The following is a 19,925-nucleotide window of genomic DNA, read 5'->3' as shown; positions in this document are numbered from 1 at the left end:
TAAAAATTAATTCATCCTGAAGAGAAAAAAAACCCTCTTTTCCATTAAATACCTGAGCAGCTTAATATTTTCAAAATTTCAGTACAAAAAAAAGCAACTGCAAAAACTCACTGTAGTCTCCATTAATTCACAGAATTCAGTCTTTCTACACATAGCTCTTCTAGATATTAAATATAAAAGGTTGAGGAAATTTACCTAATTTGGTGATATTTAAACTCCAGAAGTAGTTTTATATTACACACATACACTCACACTGAATCTCTGAATTGTAAAAATTTTCCTTCCTAATTGGAACATGATTGGCAACCTTTAGGCTTCTTTTTAATCATGTTGTTTCTACTGGATTCGTGTCTCATAGAAATAATTAAGCTCTTGTTTTAATTATATTTTACCTTCCTTTTTTTTTTTAAAGAAAAACTTGCATAGAAAAGCTAAAATACGGTATTTGGTTAACTTTCTTTTTGTTTCCCTCAAACATCCCAAAATGAAACAAGTCCAGATTTTGTTACCACTAGTCACACAGTCTTTGAAAATTTGGGGCACATTAGGAAGCTACCCAACCATTTCTCATCTTAAAAGGAATTTCATAATAAAAATTTAACAGATGTCACTCAATGTGAGGCTGTTGTGATAATATATCAATCTAGTTATCAATAACAATTATTACCCGCCCCCCCCCAAAAAAAAAGAAAAACTTACTCTAAAATAAAATTCTTCATTCCACTTTGGGTTCAGCGTCTGGAAGAGAAATCATCTTGTAATTTATTTTACAGTCTTTGAAACATTAACAGTTACTAGTACAATGCGGTCCACACAGTTGCTTCAACTTTTCCTTTTCCCCCCCAGTAAAAAAACAGCTAAGAGGTTTTCAAAATGGCAATAAAGGAAGCATTTAGTCAATTATCTGAGACTATTCTATCAACCAAACTAGATGGGGATGGGATGTATTTATGAAACAGATGATCCACAGGTAAGAAACCATAAATTTCATGCTGTCAACCAGGAGGAATAACGTCAGGGACCTACAAAGAGCCATCATCGTGAAAACAAAGATATTCTTCAAGAAATTAACACTGATACGATTATTCTATCAAGAAGGAAATGAACTTTGCTTATTTCCCTCCACCTGCTACAAATCTGTCTTGGAGAGCAATGAAGCAGGTGGCAGAAGGGTGACAGTGTTCACTATTTATACAAAAACTGAAATCTGAAGACTATTTTATAAAGAACAATATTGATGATCAGATTATGTAACATGAAAAAACTCTGCCAGTTATAAACCAAAAGTGAACTCTTTTCCCCCAAATAACCAGGTTTAAAAATATTCATCTACCTATCCTTCAATCCTCCTCTCTACCCATCCACACCCATCCATCCATCCATCTCCACATCAATCCATATAAATATACTTCTCACAAGGACATGGAAAGATACTTTTGTCCTCAGCTTCGATAAAAGATGGACTACCAAACAGCCTTTGAAACTAAGATGAAACATACTATGGGAGAATACATTTACACGTGTGTTTGTGCATTTGGACATGCATCATACTCTGAAATAAACACATCTCTCAAAAATTCTATGTAAAAATTTGAGACTGAAAAATCACCACCTCACCAAGGACTACAGATATTTTAAAGTTAGAATGCTATTTGTCTTTATCAATCTATTTCCTTTAAAAACTAGTGCAGGAAGCAGCAGCAAAATAAGAGCAACACAAAAGCACCATAAAAAAATAAACTGAATTTGTACAACATTGAACTGGCATTAAAGAAAAAAAAAAAAATCAGCAATTTCCCCACCCACAACTCAACGGGGCGTTTAACCCTAAATAAAGGGGTTTCACACTTTCAGCTGTGAATCGAGCCGGGGATGGTAACGAGTGAGAGGGCTGGGAGGAGGAAGGGGGAGAGGTGGGTGCAGGCCCAGGTCCGCCACGGGCTGCAGCCGGTCGGGAGCCCAGCTTCACGGAAATGCAGAGGGGGAGAGGCAACGGACAGGTGAGGGAAGGAAACAGACAGGTGAGACCACAACACGCATGAAGGACCAGGCACCCGGCCACGAGGAGAGGACGATGAAAACAGTTCTTAAACCCGGGCGCAGCACAGAAATACTAACCAGGAGGCAGACAGCGCAGCCCCGGCTACGCAGCGACACCCTCTACCGTGGAGCGGAGGGAGGAGGACCTCCCCTCGGAAGGAAACACATTTCAGTATCCCCGATCGCCGGCTTCGGTGGCTTTGGTGGCTTTGGTTCTCTGCTCCCTCCGCGTCTGGCAGGCAATCAGGTCCCCGACTGCCTTCCCTGCAAGGCGGGCCTCCCGACCCGCTGGAAACTCAACCAGCGGCAGCGCCCAACAGGGAACAATGGCCTCCGTCCTTCACAGGAATCCTCCCCACTCATCAAAATACGGGCTCCTGTTCGCTAAACTGATTTGCAGTGCCAGTCGAATGCCAGGTGGAAGACACGCTAGACTGCTGTGTCTTCCTTACACAAAATGACCTGGCCGCAGACCCCTGGCGTCTGCACGACGGCAGGAGAATTACCATTTTTTAAAAGCCATCATGCTCTCCAGGAACTGCTTATCACACAGAGTGTTAGACTGTTTACCCCGCAAAGGTGGGGAGGGAAAAATAATAGTAATCTATAAGTAATACTAAAGCACAGATAAGAACAGTACTTCTGATAGAAAACATGCATCCTCAATAAATGCTCCAAATATGGAGTAAATATATGTTTTAATATATGTTATAGATAGATATACAAAAACATGGAGATAAATGGATTAAGATATAATTATGGATATAAATCTATGTTCTAATATATTTTATAGATGTATATAAAAGCATGGAGATAGATGAGTTAAGATATAAATATGGATATAAGTATATGTTTTAGTATATTTTATAGCTGTATATAAAAATATGGAGACAGATGAATTAAGGTATAATTATGGAAACAAATCTTTAATGAAATCATGGGTGTAAAATTTAGAAAAGTGAAACACACACACACAAACACACACAAATGTGCAGTTTTATTGTTAATACTTTTTATTTGTTTTTGTGTAGCTAAGCAAGTATTTTGCTTCCTTTGGTAATACCTGTTTTGAGTTAAACCATTCCCTTTGTTTCTACCAAATCCACAAGCCACTCCATTTCATTAAATGTATTTTAAATTGCTTTAAATTTCTTTTCATAAACTAACAAGCCAACAAGAAAAAGTCCTTGTTTTGCTTTATTCTTTGCAGGGAAAAAAATTTCTACTTGTAATAATGCATATTTTAATACTGTTTTTATAGTCATTTAACTAAAAGCCAAAACCGGTGTCTTGGGTTAACTCTGAAAACTTTGAATTGAATTTATAGATTTCATACTGAGAGATGCTTAAAATGCAAATATTGCCATCTTAAAATATAAACTTCTACAGAGCTCAAAGACATAATTTAATGAGATTTAATTATGACTTAAAAGATGTTTAATTAAGGATGGACGCTTACCTTTTTAATTGTTTTTGTCTGTACCAAAGCAAGTTCTCTATTCTCATCTGCTACGTACAATGAAAGTTTCACATACGGATCACTGTAAGAAAAAATAGGATTATACTTTTCATTTTAAAAATACAAAAAAGAAAGTAGCCATAACCTAACTGAAAATGCAAAAATATCACTTAATGGCCAGCTTGTGTAAATTTCACAAACTAAGCAGTAACATTTTTAACATGCTTATAACTAGGTAAATATACTGAGGAAAGTTTTTATCACCTAGAACCAAGGATGTTTATTTAAAAGCAAAACTAACATCAAACTCATATTCTAATTTTAAAGATCATCTTCTCTATTCTTAATTCAAAAGAATTAATCTCCCATAGTATTTTTTCTAAGCACAATCAGATTCTGAAAAGATTACAAGAAAAATTATTAAAAGGCATATAAAATTTGTTCAGACTAGTAAAATCTAGCTAGAAAATTTAGTTTGCATCTTATTTATATTCTGATTTCCATTACGTTGGTAAAAATTATTTTTCTTTCAGTAGAGGTAAAACAGGCATTGTTAGTCTAAGTCAACATATATCATCTTATAGATTAAAACAAAAACATACACACAAAAAATTAAAGCCCAGTAAGTCAACAGAGTTGCCCAAAGTTACAGATTTTAGTAAAGTCTTGATTAAATTTCAGGTTTCCTGACTACAAGTTCCAGAGTTCCTATCATTTCCTTGGGAAACTGAAAACTTTTAGCCAGAAGTATATTGAAAGGATTACTTAATGTGAATTATCTACTAAGAGCTTGGTAAGTCCACTCCTCACACGTTCTGGAGTTGCTAACACTGGGATAGCTCAAATCTAGTTAAACTATAAGAATTTGGGATCCAGGTTCTTCTGTTTCACACTTGAGATTCTTAAAGTCATAGGAAGGGCCTTCGTGTATTCAATCCCCAAATTTTCACTCATCTAATTATCGATAGTGGATGACTTATTTCTATCCAATTTGAGAGTTATCCTTTAGTAGTTATACACCACGACTATTAACCCTTATTTTGCAACTTCCAGGGTATTTCTAAAGATTATACGGAGTATCATAAAATGCTTAAGACTATATTGGTTTTTATTAGATAGCTCAATAAATATGCCGTGAAATCTCTTAAGGAAAGAGAATGGTGTGATAAAATGAAAAGTTTAGTCCTAACAGGACTATACTTGATATCCAAAAAACAGAAATCAAAAGTCAGTGAAAAATATTGTTGGTGTCTGTGTGTAGTATTTATTACCCGTAAAATGCATCTCAGTGGAAGCTACAACCCATCTCCTTAAACAAACACACAAAAAAAACAATAGAATTTTCTCAGTTATTTTCTGAGTAAATATTTTTATTTTTAACATTCTGGTTTAGAAGAAGGTATTAGTCAACCCTTTGTCACTTAACCATAAACCACAGATGCTCTTTCACTAAAGAACATCTAACCAGATGCACCTACTTCTCCTTATCTGGACACCCTCAGCCTCAGAATAAAGATGAACCAAGAACCAGAACCTAATCTAGGTCTACAGACCCCAGGAACACCTTCCTAATCAGAGCCATGGTCTGGGTGATGGATCAGGAGTATAATTCTAGGTCAGTGGTTCTCAGACTTGAGCATATCAGAATTGCCTGGGAGCGGAGTACTTAAAACACAGCTTGCCGGGCCCCAACCCCAAATACCCACAAAAGATCTAGTAGGTCTGGGGTGGGACCGTAGAACTTGCATCTCAAATAAACGCCCAGTGATGTTGGTGCTCTTGAGTCAGGAATCACACTCTGAGAACCACTGTTCTACATGGTATTTGAAAAGAGTATTTTCTAGTTATAGAAACCCATTTTCTATTTCCAGCCACCAAGCTATTGCTAAAAAGAGCTCACGGCCTGATACTCTGTTATCTCAATAGGCTCCCAGTACGCCATGGAGGTGCATGCACGCTCGTACACACACACACACACACACACACACACACACACACACACACACACATTACAGAGAAGACAAAAAACTCTGCTGACTGCCATCTCTTTTTTCATGCCCCCTGGCTGTCACGATTGCTGCCTATTATACAACTGCAATAAAGAGCTAGGCACTCACTTTAATGGAACACCCACATTCTTCCTCTAATCATTTACTGACCTCAGTTTATATGCCCGGAATAGTTCACAATGAGTGACACATGCAGTTGGGGGTTGAGGGTGGGGTTTCTGAGGCTGGGACAATGTCCCCCAGCTGTGACAAGGAAGGCATGTCTGGGCTTGTCTTGAGTGTTCATCCAGGCAGAAGTAGGTACTACGGTGACTATGTGGAAGATTGACCAGGAAACTTCCTGGAAGAGAATTCAAGGTGAACAGAGAGCCAAAGGCCAAGGGTGGGAGCTGGTGAAAGGACAGTAAGGTGCAAGTTCAAGGGAAGGGAGCACAGGGCTTGGGATGGGCTGGTGAAAGGATGGTAGGGTGTAAGTTCAAGAGTGGTGGGGCTGGAGTGGGGAGGGGAGCCAGCTGTCCAGATCCGTCTCCCTTTCCAACGGTACAGCAGTACCACTCCCATCAACAAATGTTTACAGAGCACCGACTACACTCCCAGGAGTGGGCAACAAAAAGGATTAAACCATCAAAGGTCAAAAATGGACATTCATGGATAAAGAAGATGTGGTACATATATACAATGGAATACTACTTGGCCATTAAAAAAAATAATGCCATTTTCAGCAACATGGATGCAACTAGGGATTATCATACTAAGTGAAGTAAGTCAGAAAAAGAAAGACAAATACCGTATGATGTCACTTATATGTGGAATCTAAAATATGACACCAATGAACCTATCTATGAAACAGAATCGGGTGCACAGAGAATAGACTGGTGGTTGCCAAGGGGTGGGGTTTGGGGAGGGAGGGAGTGGGAGATTGGGGTTAGCAGATGCAAACTATTATATATAGAATGGATAAACACAAGGTCCTACTGTACAGCACAGGGAACTATAGTCAATATCCTGTGAGAAACCATATCACATTTTCAAATGGAAAACATGAAAAAGAATGTATATGTATATATAACTGAGTCACTTTGCTGTACAGCAGTAATTAACACAACATTGTAAATCAACTGTACTTTAATAAAAAATAAAATGTTTTTAAAAAGATAGTTAAAAAAAAAAAGAGGACACTCATGAATGGCCTTCCCTAGCTCAGCTGAGTGAGGATGACGACATTTTCCCATTTCACCAAGGGGAAGGCTGGAGCAGAAAGCTGTGATACAAACAGGGCATCAAGCATCAGAAAATGAGCAGGAAGATGCCTGAGCAGCAATCAGTTCTACCCCAACCATCAGCACACCTGAAACCAGCACCACCATCACCGTCACCACTGCCACCAGCCCAGCAGCACCCAACCACCATCAAGCATCCACGCTGCACCTGGCAAATGTTTATATGCAGTATCTCATTCCACCCTCACCACAAGCTTATGAAGTTGGCACGTTTTTCAGAGGAGAAGGTGAGACAGAAATCAAGCAGCTTGTCCCACGTTCAACAGGAAGCAGGGGAGGTGGGAAGGAACACAGGCATGCTTGCTCCGGAATCCGACCCTCTGAGTGCATGGATCCAGCCTTGCTGCAATACACTATGCTGACCACCAACAGACCTCGCTGGAAGAAATGTCCAGGGGCACGAGTTCCCCAAATTCTGGAAAACATTTTGTGCAGTAACTGCTATTATGACCTCATTTTTATCTTATTATCTTATCCAAGTCTGGTGGAGGAACAAGACTCTTGGGCTAAGTGTCTACCTTTAAGGAAGGTCACACCTTTGAGATCTTATCTCCTTTTCAGCACTCCAAACAGCCAGCTGTGTGACCTTGGACAAGCCACTTGAGCACGCTGAACCTCGATTTTTGTATCTCCAAAAACAAGTGGTTGGACTAAATCAGTGGTTTTCAAACTGCAGACTCGACAGAGCCTTAGTTCTGCATAACTATCTCAGGATAACTACAGGCTACCATTTCCACCTTAATCTGTTTTATATATGGGTTGTTCATGTTAGAATATTTTGGGACAGGGTTCTAAAACTTAAAAAAATAAAGTTTAAAGCCAGTGGACTGGATGATTCCTTTTGGTTAGGATATTCTGAATCTCAGAATAATTCAAACTCACTTCTCTTCATCCGTAATAACAATAGCCCAGCCCATCCTAAGTAAATACGGATTGGCTTCCTAAAGATATGGCAGGAAGAGGGAATAACACCCTATCCTCTCCACCAGGGCATGAAGGGTGAAGCCCACAGTTGTATGAGAACCCCCCCTTGATCATCACTGGGCTGGTATTTTCTTATACACGTTACCAGCTCTAACCAACTTACCTATGAGGTATCAAAAACATATCACCTGAGCAATAACCAAAACAAAAGGCAGGCAGGTGTGCGTGTGTGTTAGGGGGAGGGGCAAGGCTGAGGGACAGCAAGCCTCATCACGAGCTTCTTTTCAAAAGCTTGCTTGTTGTTTTAACCCCTGACGACTTTCATCTGAGTGTGATACTCTGCAGGAGTGGTGAGAGGAAGAATTCAGTTCCCAGAGACTTTTTCACACTGACTTGAGCCGTCTGATAGAGGCAGCAGTTCTGGAAGAAGCTTCTGCCCTCTGAAGCTCTACTTCTCAGATCTCACACTCTCCACACCTTTACTACGAAAGGCCGGCCAAATCCTGAGGTCAATGGTAGGTTATGTTCAAGACTTACCTCCCCCCAGCTAGACCACCAGAAGGTTTAGGAAAGACACATAAAAACCTCATCAGCAGCTTGTATTACGGGGAGTAGACACAGGGTACAGCTATAGGGGTAGAGGTTCTGGTTTTCATGTCACTTCCTGTACACTGAAGATTTTTGTTGCTGTTATTAACCAGTAATACATAATACTTTTATAATTTTTAAAAAACCAGGAGGGGCATGGAGGGAAGTAGGCAAGAAGACCATCTATCCCCTCAGCTGGTACTTCTTCATTTGGTGCCCTTGACCATCTCCACTGGAGTCTCAAATCTCAACTTCCCCAACTGTCTAAGTGACCTTCAGACAGTCACTTAACCGCTCTTAACTTCAGGTGGTTCATGAATGAAACGGGAACGATAATTCTTAACTCAGAGCATCATTGTAAGGACCAGAGAATATTACGTATTAATATTAGTAGCCACTTCAGCACCAAACACACAGCATAAGTGCCCTATTAATGACAGATGTTGTAACTGATCCTGTTTTTGCCTCTCTTTCGAGACTTGTGAGGTTCTCTGTTGCTCCTTCCAAGCCCCCTAACTTCTGCTGTGATTGCTGATCTAATCTGACACTGATTACCTTATAGCATAAATTGGGTGCCGGCCAACCCCACCCAGCACACTGAGTATCCCATGCTTCCTCATTATTCATGCTGTGTGGAAGCCCCATGGGGATCTGGGTGGAGAGGATCAAACTGGCAGTATTATTTACAACAGAACTCAACAGGGTTCACTCCTGGCAACAAGTTACTGTCCTAGTGGCTGGTGTTCAGTGCAACTCATTAACATTACTCTCTAGGAAGCTCAACGCTTTGTGGTTTAGAAGAGAAATGATCTAAAAATGTGACTAATTCTATATAGCCACACTTTTTTGTTGTTGTTAGTCAGTAATGCTTACAGTTTATTTATGTGGGTAGCACTTAAAATCTGTTATGCTTTCATGGTTACATTTTCCACACTAAGCATATATATATATATATATATAACATATATATATATATATATATATACACTCACAAAAGTAACTGACACATAGCTAAAGTTAATAGTTGTTCTCTCTAGATTACAACTTTATGAATTATGTTTATTTTCTTCTTTGTAGTTTTCATTTTTTTCTAAATTTTCTACTGTGAGCAAGTACTACTTTTATAAGTACAAAAATTATGAAAATAGCAATAATAGTTACACATACGCTACAACTATAACATACTCTTCAGTGAGGCATGGAACCCTGCAATTTCATGGCTAGCCTAAAACCTTAATAACAAACCCAAAAGAGCTTCAGATGTTTTTTCTACCCAGAAAATTGCCTTAAATGGGTGACTACTGAAGATATTTGAAAGAAATATGCACATATATTCCAGCCTTTGACATTTACTGAAAGGCATGAATTACACTTTGAAATACATCACTTGTCACCAACACCGACAATGAGTTGCTCTTAAATATGTATGACTTTTCAACAAATGCAAGAAAGCAATGGGTCTACTACAGACAGATGCATTTTTACCTTTGTCCAAGGTAGGTAAAGAGGCATTAAAACTTTATAGCTTAGGTGGAGGCATAACCCTCCCAGACTTCAAAGCTCCAGTAATCAGAACAGCGTGGTACTGGCACAAAAACAGACATGTGGATCAGTGGAACAGAATAGAGAGCCCAGAAATAAACCCACACACCTACGGTCAATTAATCTTTGTCAAAGGAGGAAAGAATATACAATGGGGAAAAGACAGTCTCTTCAGCAAGTAGTATTGGGAAAGCTGGACAGCCACATGTAAATCAATGAAGTTAGAACACACCCTCACACCATACACAAAAATAAACTCAAAATGGCTGAAAGACTTAAATATAAGACATGACATCATAAAAGAGAACAAAGGCAAAACATTCTCTGACATAAATTGTAGCAATGTTTTCTTAGGTCAGTCTCCCAAGGCAACAGAAATAAAAACAAAAATAAACAAACGGGACCTAATCAAACTTACAAGCTTTTGCACAGCAAAGGAAACCATAAACAAAACGACAATCTACGGACTGGGAGAAAATATTTGCAAATAATGAGACCGGCAAGGGCTTAATTTCCAAAATATACAAACAGGTCATACAACTCAATAATAAAAAAACAAACAACCCAATCAAAAAATGAGAAGGCCTAGATAGACACTTCTCCAAAGAAGACATACAGCTGACCAATAGGCACATGAAAAGATGCTCAACACTGCTAATTATTAGAGAAATACAAATCAAAACTACAATGAGGTACCACCTCACACCAGTCAGAATGACCATCATTAAAAAGTCTACAAATAACAAATGCTGGAGAGGGTGTGGAGAAAAGAGAACCCTCCTACACTGTTGGTGGGAATGTAAATTGGTACAGACACCATGGAAAACAGTAATGGAGGTTCCTTAAAAAACTAAAAATAGAGTTCGTATATGATCCTGCAATCCCACTCCTGGGCATATATCCGGAGAAAACTATAATTCGAAAAGATACATGCACCCCAATGTTCACAGCAGCACTATTTACAATAGCCAAGACATGGAAACAACCTAAATGTCCATCAACAGATGAATGGACAAAGAAGATGTAGTACATATATACAACGGAATATTACTCACCACAAAAAGAGTGAAATAATGCCATCTGAGGCAACATGGATGCACCTAGAGGTTATCATACTAAGTGAAGTAAGTCAGAGAAAGACAAATACCACATGATATCACTTATATGTGGAATCTAAAATATGACACAAAGGAACTTATTTACAAAACAGAAACAGGCGCAGAAAACAAACTCATGGTTACCAAAAAGGAAAGGGGGTGGGGGAGGGACAAATTAGGAGTCTGCAATTAGCAGATGCCAACTATTATATATAGAATGGATAAACAACAAGGCCCTACTGTATAGCACAGTGAACTATATTCAATATCCTGTGATAAATCATAATGGAAAAGAATATGAAAAAGAATGTATATATAACTGAATCACTTTGCTGTACACCAGAAACTGACACATTGTATATCAACTATATTTCAACTAAAAAAACCCAACAACTTTACAGCTTAGGCACATTCTGTGAAGCTGCTGGAAAATATACTTTTGGATATTTCAGGAATGACTTGGCTGTTTGGAGCAGCTTGTGGTTTGCCCTTATCCCAGCACCTTTGCAGTCACCCAAGTCTTGAAATGGCTAGTCAGGACCAACTCTCTCCTTGTCCTCTGCCATCCACAACCAGTCACTCGGGGGTCCCAACCTTGGGTCCTAGAGACCCTTTGGAGTCGGGGGGGGGGGTGGTGGTGGGAGCACTGCATGTGCATCTGTTTATCTCTGACACATAAATACACAGTTCTGTTTATATCTATGTAGATATGCAGTAGCCCATGAAAATATTTAAGCCAGAAGAGTTTGTTTTTAAAACAATTTGAATTAAAACCAATGTTTTCTTATCTTCTGCTAGTATAAATATCATTCAGTGGCAGTCACTAATAGGCAAAGTTCCACCTATAAATTACTAAAATGTTCATACAGCTGTCAAAGAAAGTGATAGTTGTGACATGCCTTTGTCTCCAGCATTTTCTATCACGTTTTTCCCGTAGGGAAAAATCAGAGATTAAGAAACCACTTTTCTTTTATGCTAGTAATAGTTTAATAGAGGGACTTCCCCAGCGGTCCAGTGGTTAAGACTCCATGCTCCCAATGCAGGGGGCACGGGTTCAATCTCTGGTCAGGGAACTAAGAACCCACATGCCGCCCAGCGCGGCCTGAAAAAAAAATTAAAAAAAAAGAGAGCCAAGAGAGATAGCAACTCACAAAGCCATAAGGAAACAGGGAAACCAAAAACTGCTCCCTTATCAGAAACTGTTCAGTAATTAATTCCTCAAATAGAGTGTCCACCATGTGCAAAGGACTGTGGTGGACACCAAGGGGGGAGGTTAAAAAAGTGGGGGGCAGGGGGATAGAGGTAAACAGATGCTGCCCTCAAAGAGGCTGTCTACCTCTGCTCCAGAGAAACCAAAGTCAGACAAGAGTGAATGCATAAAATATGCAGATGTCGCCTTTATGAAAGTTGGCTATATACATATTCTAAGAACGCAAAAAAGTCATAAATGTTTATGTTTATTAGATGATCTGAAATGCAGGGACCATCTTATGAACAGAAATAATAACTTCCAGTATCATTTATTAAGCACTTTCTGAGTGCACAGCATCGTGCATGGTGCCTTATGTATACACCATCTCTGATCTTCAGAAGAACCCTGGTAAGCAGGATGTTAGTAATTCCCATTTCACGGATAAAGAAAAGAAAAGATAATGTCCTAGTACATACGTGCACACATGAAATGTTATGGAGCCATTAAAATGGCATTGATGAGGAACCTGATGTAGTTGCCTATGCTTTGTTTACAAAGAAAGTTGAAAATTTTTAATTAAGCTATATTAGCAATTAAAATTAAACTGTAAAAGCATATACACCTACTGCATTATAAATATACCAAACTATAAAATAGTGTTTATTACCGCATTTATGAGACCATGAGTGATTTTTTTCTTCCTTTCATTTCTCTCTATATTCCAAATGATAGAGATGGTCACTATTTAGGCTGGAACACTGAGACCGCAAGGTGACATAGGTAGTCCCTATGGCCAGCCTCTCTGCCCCTCCCCACCAGGGAAGTCTCACTGGAAATGGTCCCAAACAAATGGCAACAACCAGAAAATTCAAGTTAAACATACCAGACTTGTGCTGATAAAGTATGTGGGGTAAACATTACAAATTTAACGTCAATTTCTAATTGAACCACCACCTTCCTTTTCAAGTAACAGGGTCAAGACATCTCAAAGAGCCTTTAAAGAAAGGTATATAAACACACTCAGTGGAGTAAAAAGGAACGCCCTTTCTTAGTACCCCTGTTAAGTATCCTGTTGGTGAAATATGCTTCATCACCACTGGAATAGCGTCTATCTGTGGGACCCCTGCCAGTGAAGTGATGTTTAATTACCATGTCAACACTCAGCAATTCAAATCATGCACTTGTAAGAGAAATTACCAATTTTCCAAATTGATTAGACAAGACTGCACGAAAGTGTATCTTTTGAAAATACAGTTCAGAAACACATCACAGCACGTGCACATACTCAAACCACATGCACACAGACAGGTGTTATTCAACAACCTGAGAGCGTTTACAAAGCTTAGAGGGTTTTACTGCCTAATGTAGGTGGAATAACCAAAAGTAATCCATGATGAGATGTTTTAAATGTGGATTTCTCGGATTAGAAATAGTACAAGAAAGTTAAAACTACTTCGCATGATTCCTCATGTAGTATAGTAGTCCTCTCTCTTATGCAACAAACATTGTGGACATTATAGAAATCTTCAGCCAAATGAGACCATTATAGCAAATACTATAATTACATACATCATTCATTTCAAATTGCCGTAGGATAGTTCAGAGGTACTTTTATTTATTTTATTTTTTTAAAGATTTATTTATTGTTTCTTTATTTTCACTTTACTTTTGGCTGCATCAGGTCTTAGGTGTGGCACACGGGATCTTCACTGAGGCATGCGGGATCTTTAGTTGCGGCGTGCGGGCTCTTTGTTGCTTTGCACGGGCTTCTCTCCAGTTGTGGCGTGCAGGCTCCAGCGTGCATGGGCTCTGTAGTTTGCTGCACACAGGCTCTCCAGTTGAGGCGTGTGAGCGCGGTAGTTGTGGCGCACAGGCTTAGTTGTCCCGCGGCATGTGGGATCTTAGTTCCCTGACCAGGGATCGAACCCATGTCCCCTGCATCGTAAGGCGGATTCTTTACCACTGGACCACCAGGGAAGTCTGTCAGAGGTACTTTTACTCACTTTTCTTCAACCTTTATTCGAGTAGTCATGTTTGTTATCTTCCGAGGACTAGTCCAGCATAAAGTAGTAGGATCCGAACCCACAGGATCCCTACTTTAAGGACTCTGGATAACTAAAACTGCAGGAGTATATACACGTACTCACACCAAGACTATGTAGAGCTCAAGCTCACTTTATATAAACTTTAAATAGTCCTTAAAAGCTCTGGCTGAACAAAAATCTATATAATGAATCATTTCCGCATTACCTCCCATCACAGCCCCAGAGACATGGTTTCACGAACAGAGATTTTATCTGTAAAACAAGTGTTTTTAAACACACACACACATACATACACACAAACACACAAGTCCTACTATTGTTAGTTAAAAGAGCATTTGGTCTTTGTCAATAAATTTATCTGTGTGCATTTAATTAAGAAAAGGTCCCAGAAGACTGTCCAATGGGAAATATATCCACAGGACAATACAGAATCAGTATAATATATGCACACTTTCAAATTTACCACACAACTAAATTCTTATTTCATTATCAGCTTTTACTGATCTTAACTATTTAACTGGAATAATTAATATAACCTCAAAGCTGTAAGTTTTCAAACAAAGACCAAGTTATGCCTAATATACTTGTATATTCACTTACCAAATGCTCCACAGACTTATCAGTAATTCCTGCCTAGAGAAGGGTTATCAGCTAGAAAATATTTATGCAAATTGTTTAGCACAAAGGGTAATAAACTTCTACAACACTACAGAAGTAAAACGGACAGGAATTCCAAGAGGTAGGTCAGGCGGGAGCTCTACAGATGGGGCAAACGTGTTAATAACAGATGCAGAAATGGCTATCAAGGAAGAGTTCACTATGCATGGCTCTCCCATTTCACCATCAGAAAGGAGAGCCACACCCCCTGCCAATATTTTCCTTCAGGCCCCACCCTGGCAAAAGAATCCTGGGCTGGCTGACAACAGGTTTGAATCTTAGGAGTCCTATGGATCTGAATGACTGTGGGACCTAAACGCTAAATCTTCCCTAAAGACGTTCTTTGAAAACCACAGAGTCCAGTTCTACTGTTTACGCAATATGTACTCTACCCTCTAGCAGAAAGAGAAAGGAAATGTGCTCCATCTATTAACTACCCAGGCCAGAGAAGGCAATCTACGTGGGGCACAGGCAAAGTCACCACATCAGAAGTCTTGTGTCACAGAGACTACGAATCCTACGACAAATTATGAGGTTGAATAGATTTATCATTGGAACTTTTTTTTCCATTGAAGTACAGTTGATTTACAATGTTATGTTAGTTTCTGGTGTACAGCAAAGTGATTCAGTTATACATACATACAATAGTTTGCATCTGTTAATCCCCAACTCCCAATCCTTCCCCCCCCTTGGTAACCACAAATCTGTATCATGGAAACATTCAAATATTCCCCATCAGTACCCCTCCCCCTTCTTAAAACAGGCTACTGCTCACCTTTTTCCAAGTACCTGTTGAGGGCTTCATTCTTACGCTCACTTGGCAGGACCTACACTCTGATGGTGTTTGCTCACGGTAATGATTAACTAGAACAATTCAGAGTACCTCCCTACCCCCTCCCCGTTGTACGTGCACTCAGACAAGGACTCCACCGCAGTGCAGACGTGTGGATTCCAGCACACGGCACCACCACGGCGGCTGGACTGCCTGCAGAAGGCCTGCAGACGTAAGGAATTCCTGTGCAGAGGTTCTCACGCTGTGGCAGGCATCAGAATCACCTGGAGGGCTGGTTAAAACACAGATTGCTGGGCCCACCCCCAGAGTTTTTGATTCAGATCCGAGGTAGAACCTGATAATCTGCCTTTCTAACAATTTGCCCATTTGGGCACCCCACTTTGGGAACCCCTGAGACTCTGTCTTTTCCTCTTTCTTTCTCCAGCATCCAGCAGAATGAGCTCATTCAACTCAGTACTTGTCTCCACTATCCAGCCAGGCCATCACTCCTGAGAGGATGGGAGCAGGGTACAGGCAGCTCATATCTACTGGATGCCCAAGACTCTGCCTCTCTGGGTGGGCTTTCTCTGACCGCTTGATACTGCCCACATTTACTGGGGTCATAGAAAGGGCAACTTACAAGGCCTACCTGTAATTACAATTTACAGTCAGCACCACTTTGTTCATTAGTTCAAGGCGGTGCGGTGAGGCAGCTGAGGAAAGGCAAGTCAGTTCTTGTCTATTTTTTAAAAACACTACCTTGTAATAAGAGGACAGTTGCAAGTACCCTGTAATTATAAGAGCCTATCAGGAACTCAGTTCTGAAGGAAATAAGGCAAGGGGACAAACTCTGAGATGTGATCACCTCATCCGTCTCTCTTTCCTGACATGAGTCTAGTGGACACTGATACCCACTCATCTACTTTCCTCATAGTTAGAGAAGTCAAGCCAATTCAAACTTCTTGCAAAGATCCCTTTGTAATTGCTTAATTATATATATATATATATATATATATATATATATTTTTTTTTTTTTTTTTTAAATAAACTAGCTCCCTCCACTCCAATTTATAAAGTCGGTAGCCTAAAAAAACAGGTACGCAGACACATTATCACACTGAAATCACCAAGTACAGGAACAGACTTCCAAAGTCATCACTCTAACACTGAAGCCCATTCCTCGGCTCATCTCACCTGTGCCCTTAGGGTGGAAAAGAAGCCACGCTGCTCAAGCAGAGGAACTTTGACCTTGATGCCAAAGTGGAATCAACACCGAGCTGCGTGGAAGAGGGCAAATTCTAAGGCACAGAACTACTCAGGGAATTCAGCCTTTATTCACTAAACAGGGAGAAAAAGATGCTTTTAGTTAACTGTGGAAGAGCCGTGGGTGCCCAGAGCACAGCTTGTGCCTGACGTCTACTGTCACCGCGTGCTCTGGGTGCCGGGACTGAAGGTGGGCACTCGGAGGTTCTCAGGGGCCCTCAACAGCAGCGACGGACACTGCTGAGACCTGCAGGGCTCAGCGCTCAGGAACAAAGGTCTCGAAGAAGGAGCTGCCATGCAGATGAGTAAACAACAACTACGCCGAGAGCAGCCTTGTGGCACCAATATTCCTGGGTATACAGGGCAAGTGGTGGAGAGAAGAGGAGTCCGAGGACAGCTCAGGAGACAGGTCAACAGCTCCTATGCACATCAATAGCGACCTCTCTACCTAAGTGTTTACTACGTGCCAAGCACTGTCCTAAAGAATTTCTGCACAATCCTTCCTTTAACGTAGGTAGGAACCTTCTAGACTTCTCAGGGATGCGAGTGATGGTAGTGCCAAAGGAACCCAGGCCAGTTTTCAATGTAAGAATCTTTCTTCTCACGGGCAAGATTCTCTGAGGGGAAGGGATTCCTGCCCTACAGGAGGTTAACACGAGATGTGGCAACTTCTCAAGTCTGAATAGGCAGCTCCCGAGTGACAGCCATTCAGTGAAGCAGCTGCCAGGGCACCAGGAAAGTCAGGAGGCAAGGGTCTCGAAATCAGCACTGGCCTGAACGCGGCAAGAATGGAGCGCCTCCTCGTGAAACCATTCCCTGTGTTACGGGCTCCACTGTGTCCCCTCAAAACGATATGAAACTCCAGAGCCTCAGAATGTGACCTTATTAGAAAAAAGGGTCTTCACAGAGGTAGTCAAGTGAAAATGAGTTCATTAGGTTGGACTCTAATCCAACACGACTGTGCTCTCAGAAGAGGGGAAATTTGCGCAGACGTGCGCACAGGAATGAAGACACAGGGAGAAGATGGCCACGTGACCGGAGGAATGCTAAAGACTGCTCCACCACGAGAGGAGAGAAGAGAAGAGGAAGGTTCCCCTAGAGCCCGGGGACAGCATGACCCCACCAACACCTTGATTTCAGCTTTGTAGCCCGCAGAACTGTGAGATCATTCATTTCTACATTTTAAGCCACCCTGTTTGTGGCACTTCATATGGCAGCTTTAGGAAACAAGCAATCCTTTATTGGAAACACTTGCGGCCAAATGTGTTCCAGAACTCTGACTTTTTTCTCATTTTAGATGGTCCTAACTATTCCAATTACTGCATAACATTCCCAGTAGGGGCCTGGGGGCAGGACCCACAGCCAACATGTACAAATACTTATCTTAAGTGTTTTAGATAAAACCAGAAATACTCCCAAGTCCACTGAGGTCAGATTTTGCCACCAAATGAGTTTCCTACAAACCTACAACAATGTTTTCTTTCCAGGGCTTTTTGGATTTTCGAACTGCATGGGATTATGGGCCCATATTAGGTTGCAGAATAATACTTAAAATATGTTTACTACAGATGCCGCCCTGCCCAGGACGTTCACACTGCTCTCAAAAGCACAAAAAACTGCGTGTGAAATCCTAGAACTGCTCAGGGAAACAAAAACATCCCCTCAACTCTTAAATAATTGGCCAAATATTTAAAGTTTTATCTTCAAGGCTGTTAAACACACAAACAAACCACTAGACACTTGACCTTTCCAATACAGCGAGTTCTGTACTGTATCACCATAAGGGTTTTTAGAATAAAATTTTAAAAGAGAGGCGCAATCAATTATGCTTCACAGCATTATGGCAGGAAGAAAAAACTATAATCAATAGAAAGAGGGCTGCGTTACATTAAAGCTCCACCCCAATGGTAGGAAGATGAATGTCATGGAGCACATATTTTTTTCCCAGTTACGCAGATAAATACATGGCAGGTACTCACATTTGGATCTCCAGGACCCATATGTTGTCAAGAAGGGAATTTACAGAAGAAACGAAGCCTTCATCAGCATTAAAAATCGTGATTGACTTCCTCACCAGTATGAAGAGCAGAGTCCCTTACAACATCTTCAAAGTTGGATGCACCCAGGAGATTTCTCCTTGCGTTCAGATATTTTTAAATCCTCCCTTAAGTTACCACGTTGGATGAGACTAGATACCGAAGGACTTCTAAAGAGAGCCTGGGGTAGGTTCTAGAATTACAGAAGGTGTGTTTCCTTCCCACACCACCCCCACCTTGTAAGGGTGTTACAGTTTATGCTATTAGATGACTTTGTTTTATGGATATATGTGTTTCTCCCTGTCCCTGCGACCCTAAAGGAGAAAGTGTTAAATAATCACGGGGTAAGAACACAAAGGACAGATTAAGACAATTTACGTAGAATAAAATGTACCTTTCCCATAAAAACTATGGAGGTCAGACCTCTAGTACACTTAAACACAACACAGGATCCTTGTTTTACTTTTGCCCTATGCTTAAGAATTTCTACTAGGCAATAAGTGCAGAATCCAATTAAACCCCCTTGTCAGTAACAGCCACATGTGTTTGATTCCCCAAATATGCCTATCTACCACCTTCAAAGTTTTCAGCCCACTTACCCCTGGTGCATACTCATTTATCGGCGATCCCTTCTGTTTTCTCCTCTTCCTCCTGTGGAAATCCTTGACCCTTCCAGGCTCCAGGCAGCCAGCACCTCCTCCTCATCTTCCCAGAACAAACCACCCTATAATAACCAGCCTCTCTGTGCTCTGCGTTCCTAAGTCGTGAGTACAGAGGCCACTCCTCTGCTGTTGACTCACGTGCCTTTCTGTATTGTTTGTCCTTTTTCAAGTGTGTAAATCTTAATATTATACTCTTTAACTGGCTGCAAGTCACTTATGGCCACTGTCTACTTCTTGGGCAAGTCTGCATTCTCCATAGAACTGTGCAGAGAACATGCCCTCAATAAGTATTTCTTCATTGCTTGACTTCCTACTCATCATATGATAGGGTAACTTCTTCCCAGGGTCACACATTTGGA

General features: G+C 40.6%; 1 protein-coding gene across 1 annotated transcript in view; it reads right to left on the bottom strand.

Moving 5' to 3' along the window:
- The window catches only part of NEDD4L (NEDD4 like E3 ubiquitin protein ligase), a 167,574-nt gene extending 147,970 nt beyond the window's left edge, over positions 1–19,604 (bottom strand). Inside the window, exons 1-3 of the mRNA XM_059895529.1 lie at positions 19,504–19,604; positions 3,500–3,581; positions 700–738 (exon numbers count right to left, since the gene is read on the bottom strand). Of these exons, the coding sequence (XP_059751512.1) occupies positions 700–738; positions 3,500–3,581; positions 19,504–19,520 (138 nt within the window). The 5' untranslated portion in view covers positions 19,521–19,604. The remainder of the gene's footprint in view (positions 1–699; positions 739–3,499; positions 3,582–19,503) is intronic.
- Between the last annotated feature and the right edge of the window lie 321 nt (positions 19,605–19,925).

Source organism: Balaenoptera ricei, chromosome 14, assembly GCF_028023285.1.
Source record: "Balaenoptera ricei isolate mBalRic1 chromosome 14, mBalRic1.hap2, whole genome shotgun sequence".
Taxonomy (NCBI): Eukaryota; Metazoa; Chordata; class Mammalia; order Artiodactyla; family Balaenopteridae; genus Balaenoptera; species Balaenoptera ricei.
Note: the sequence above shows the minus strand (reverse complement) of the source record. Positions and strands in the feature narration are given on the sequence as shown.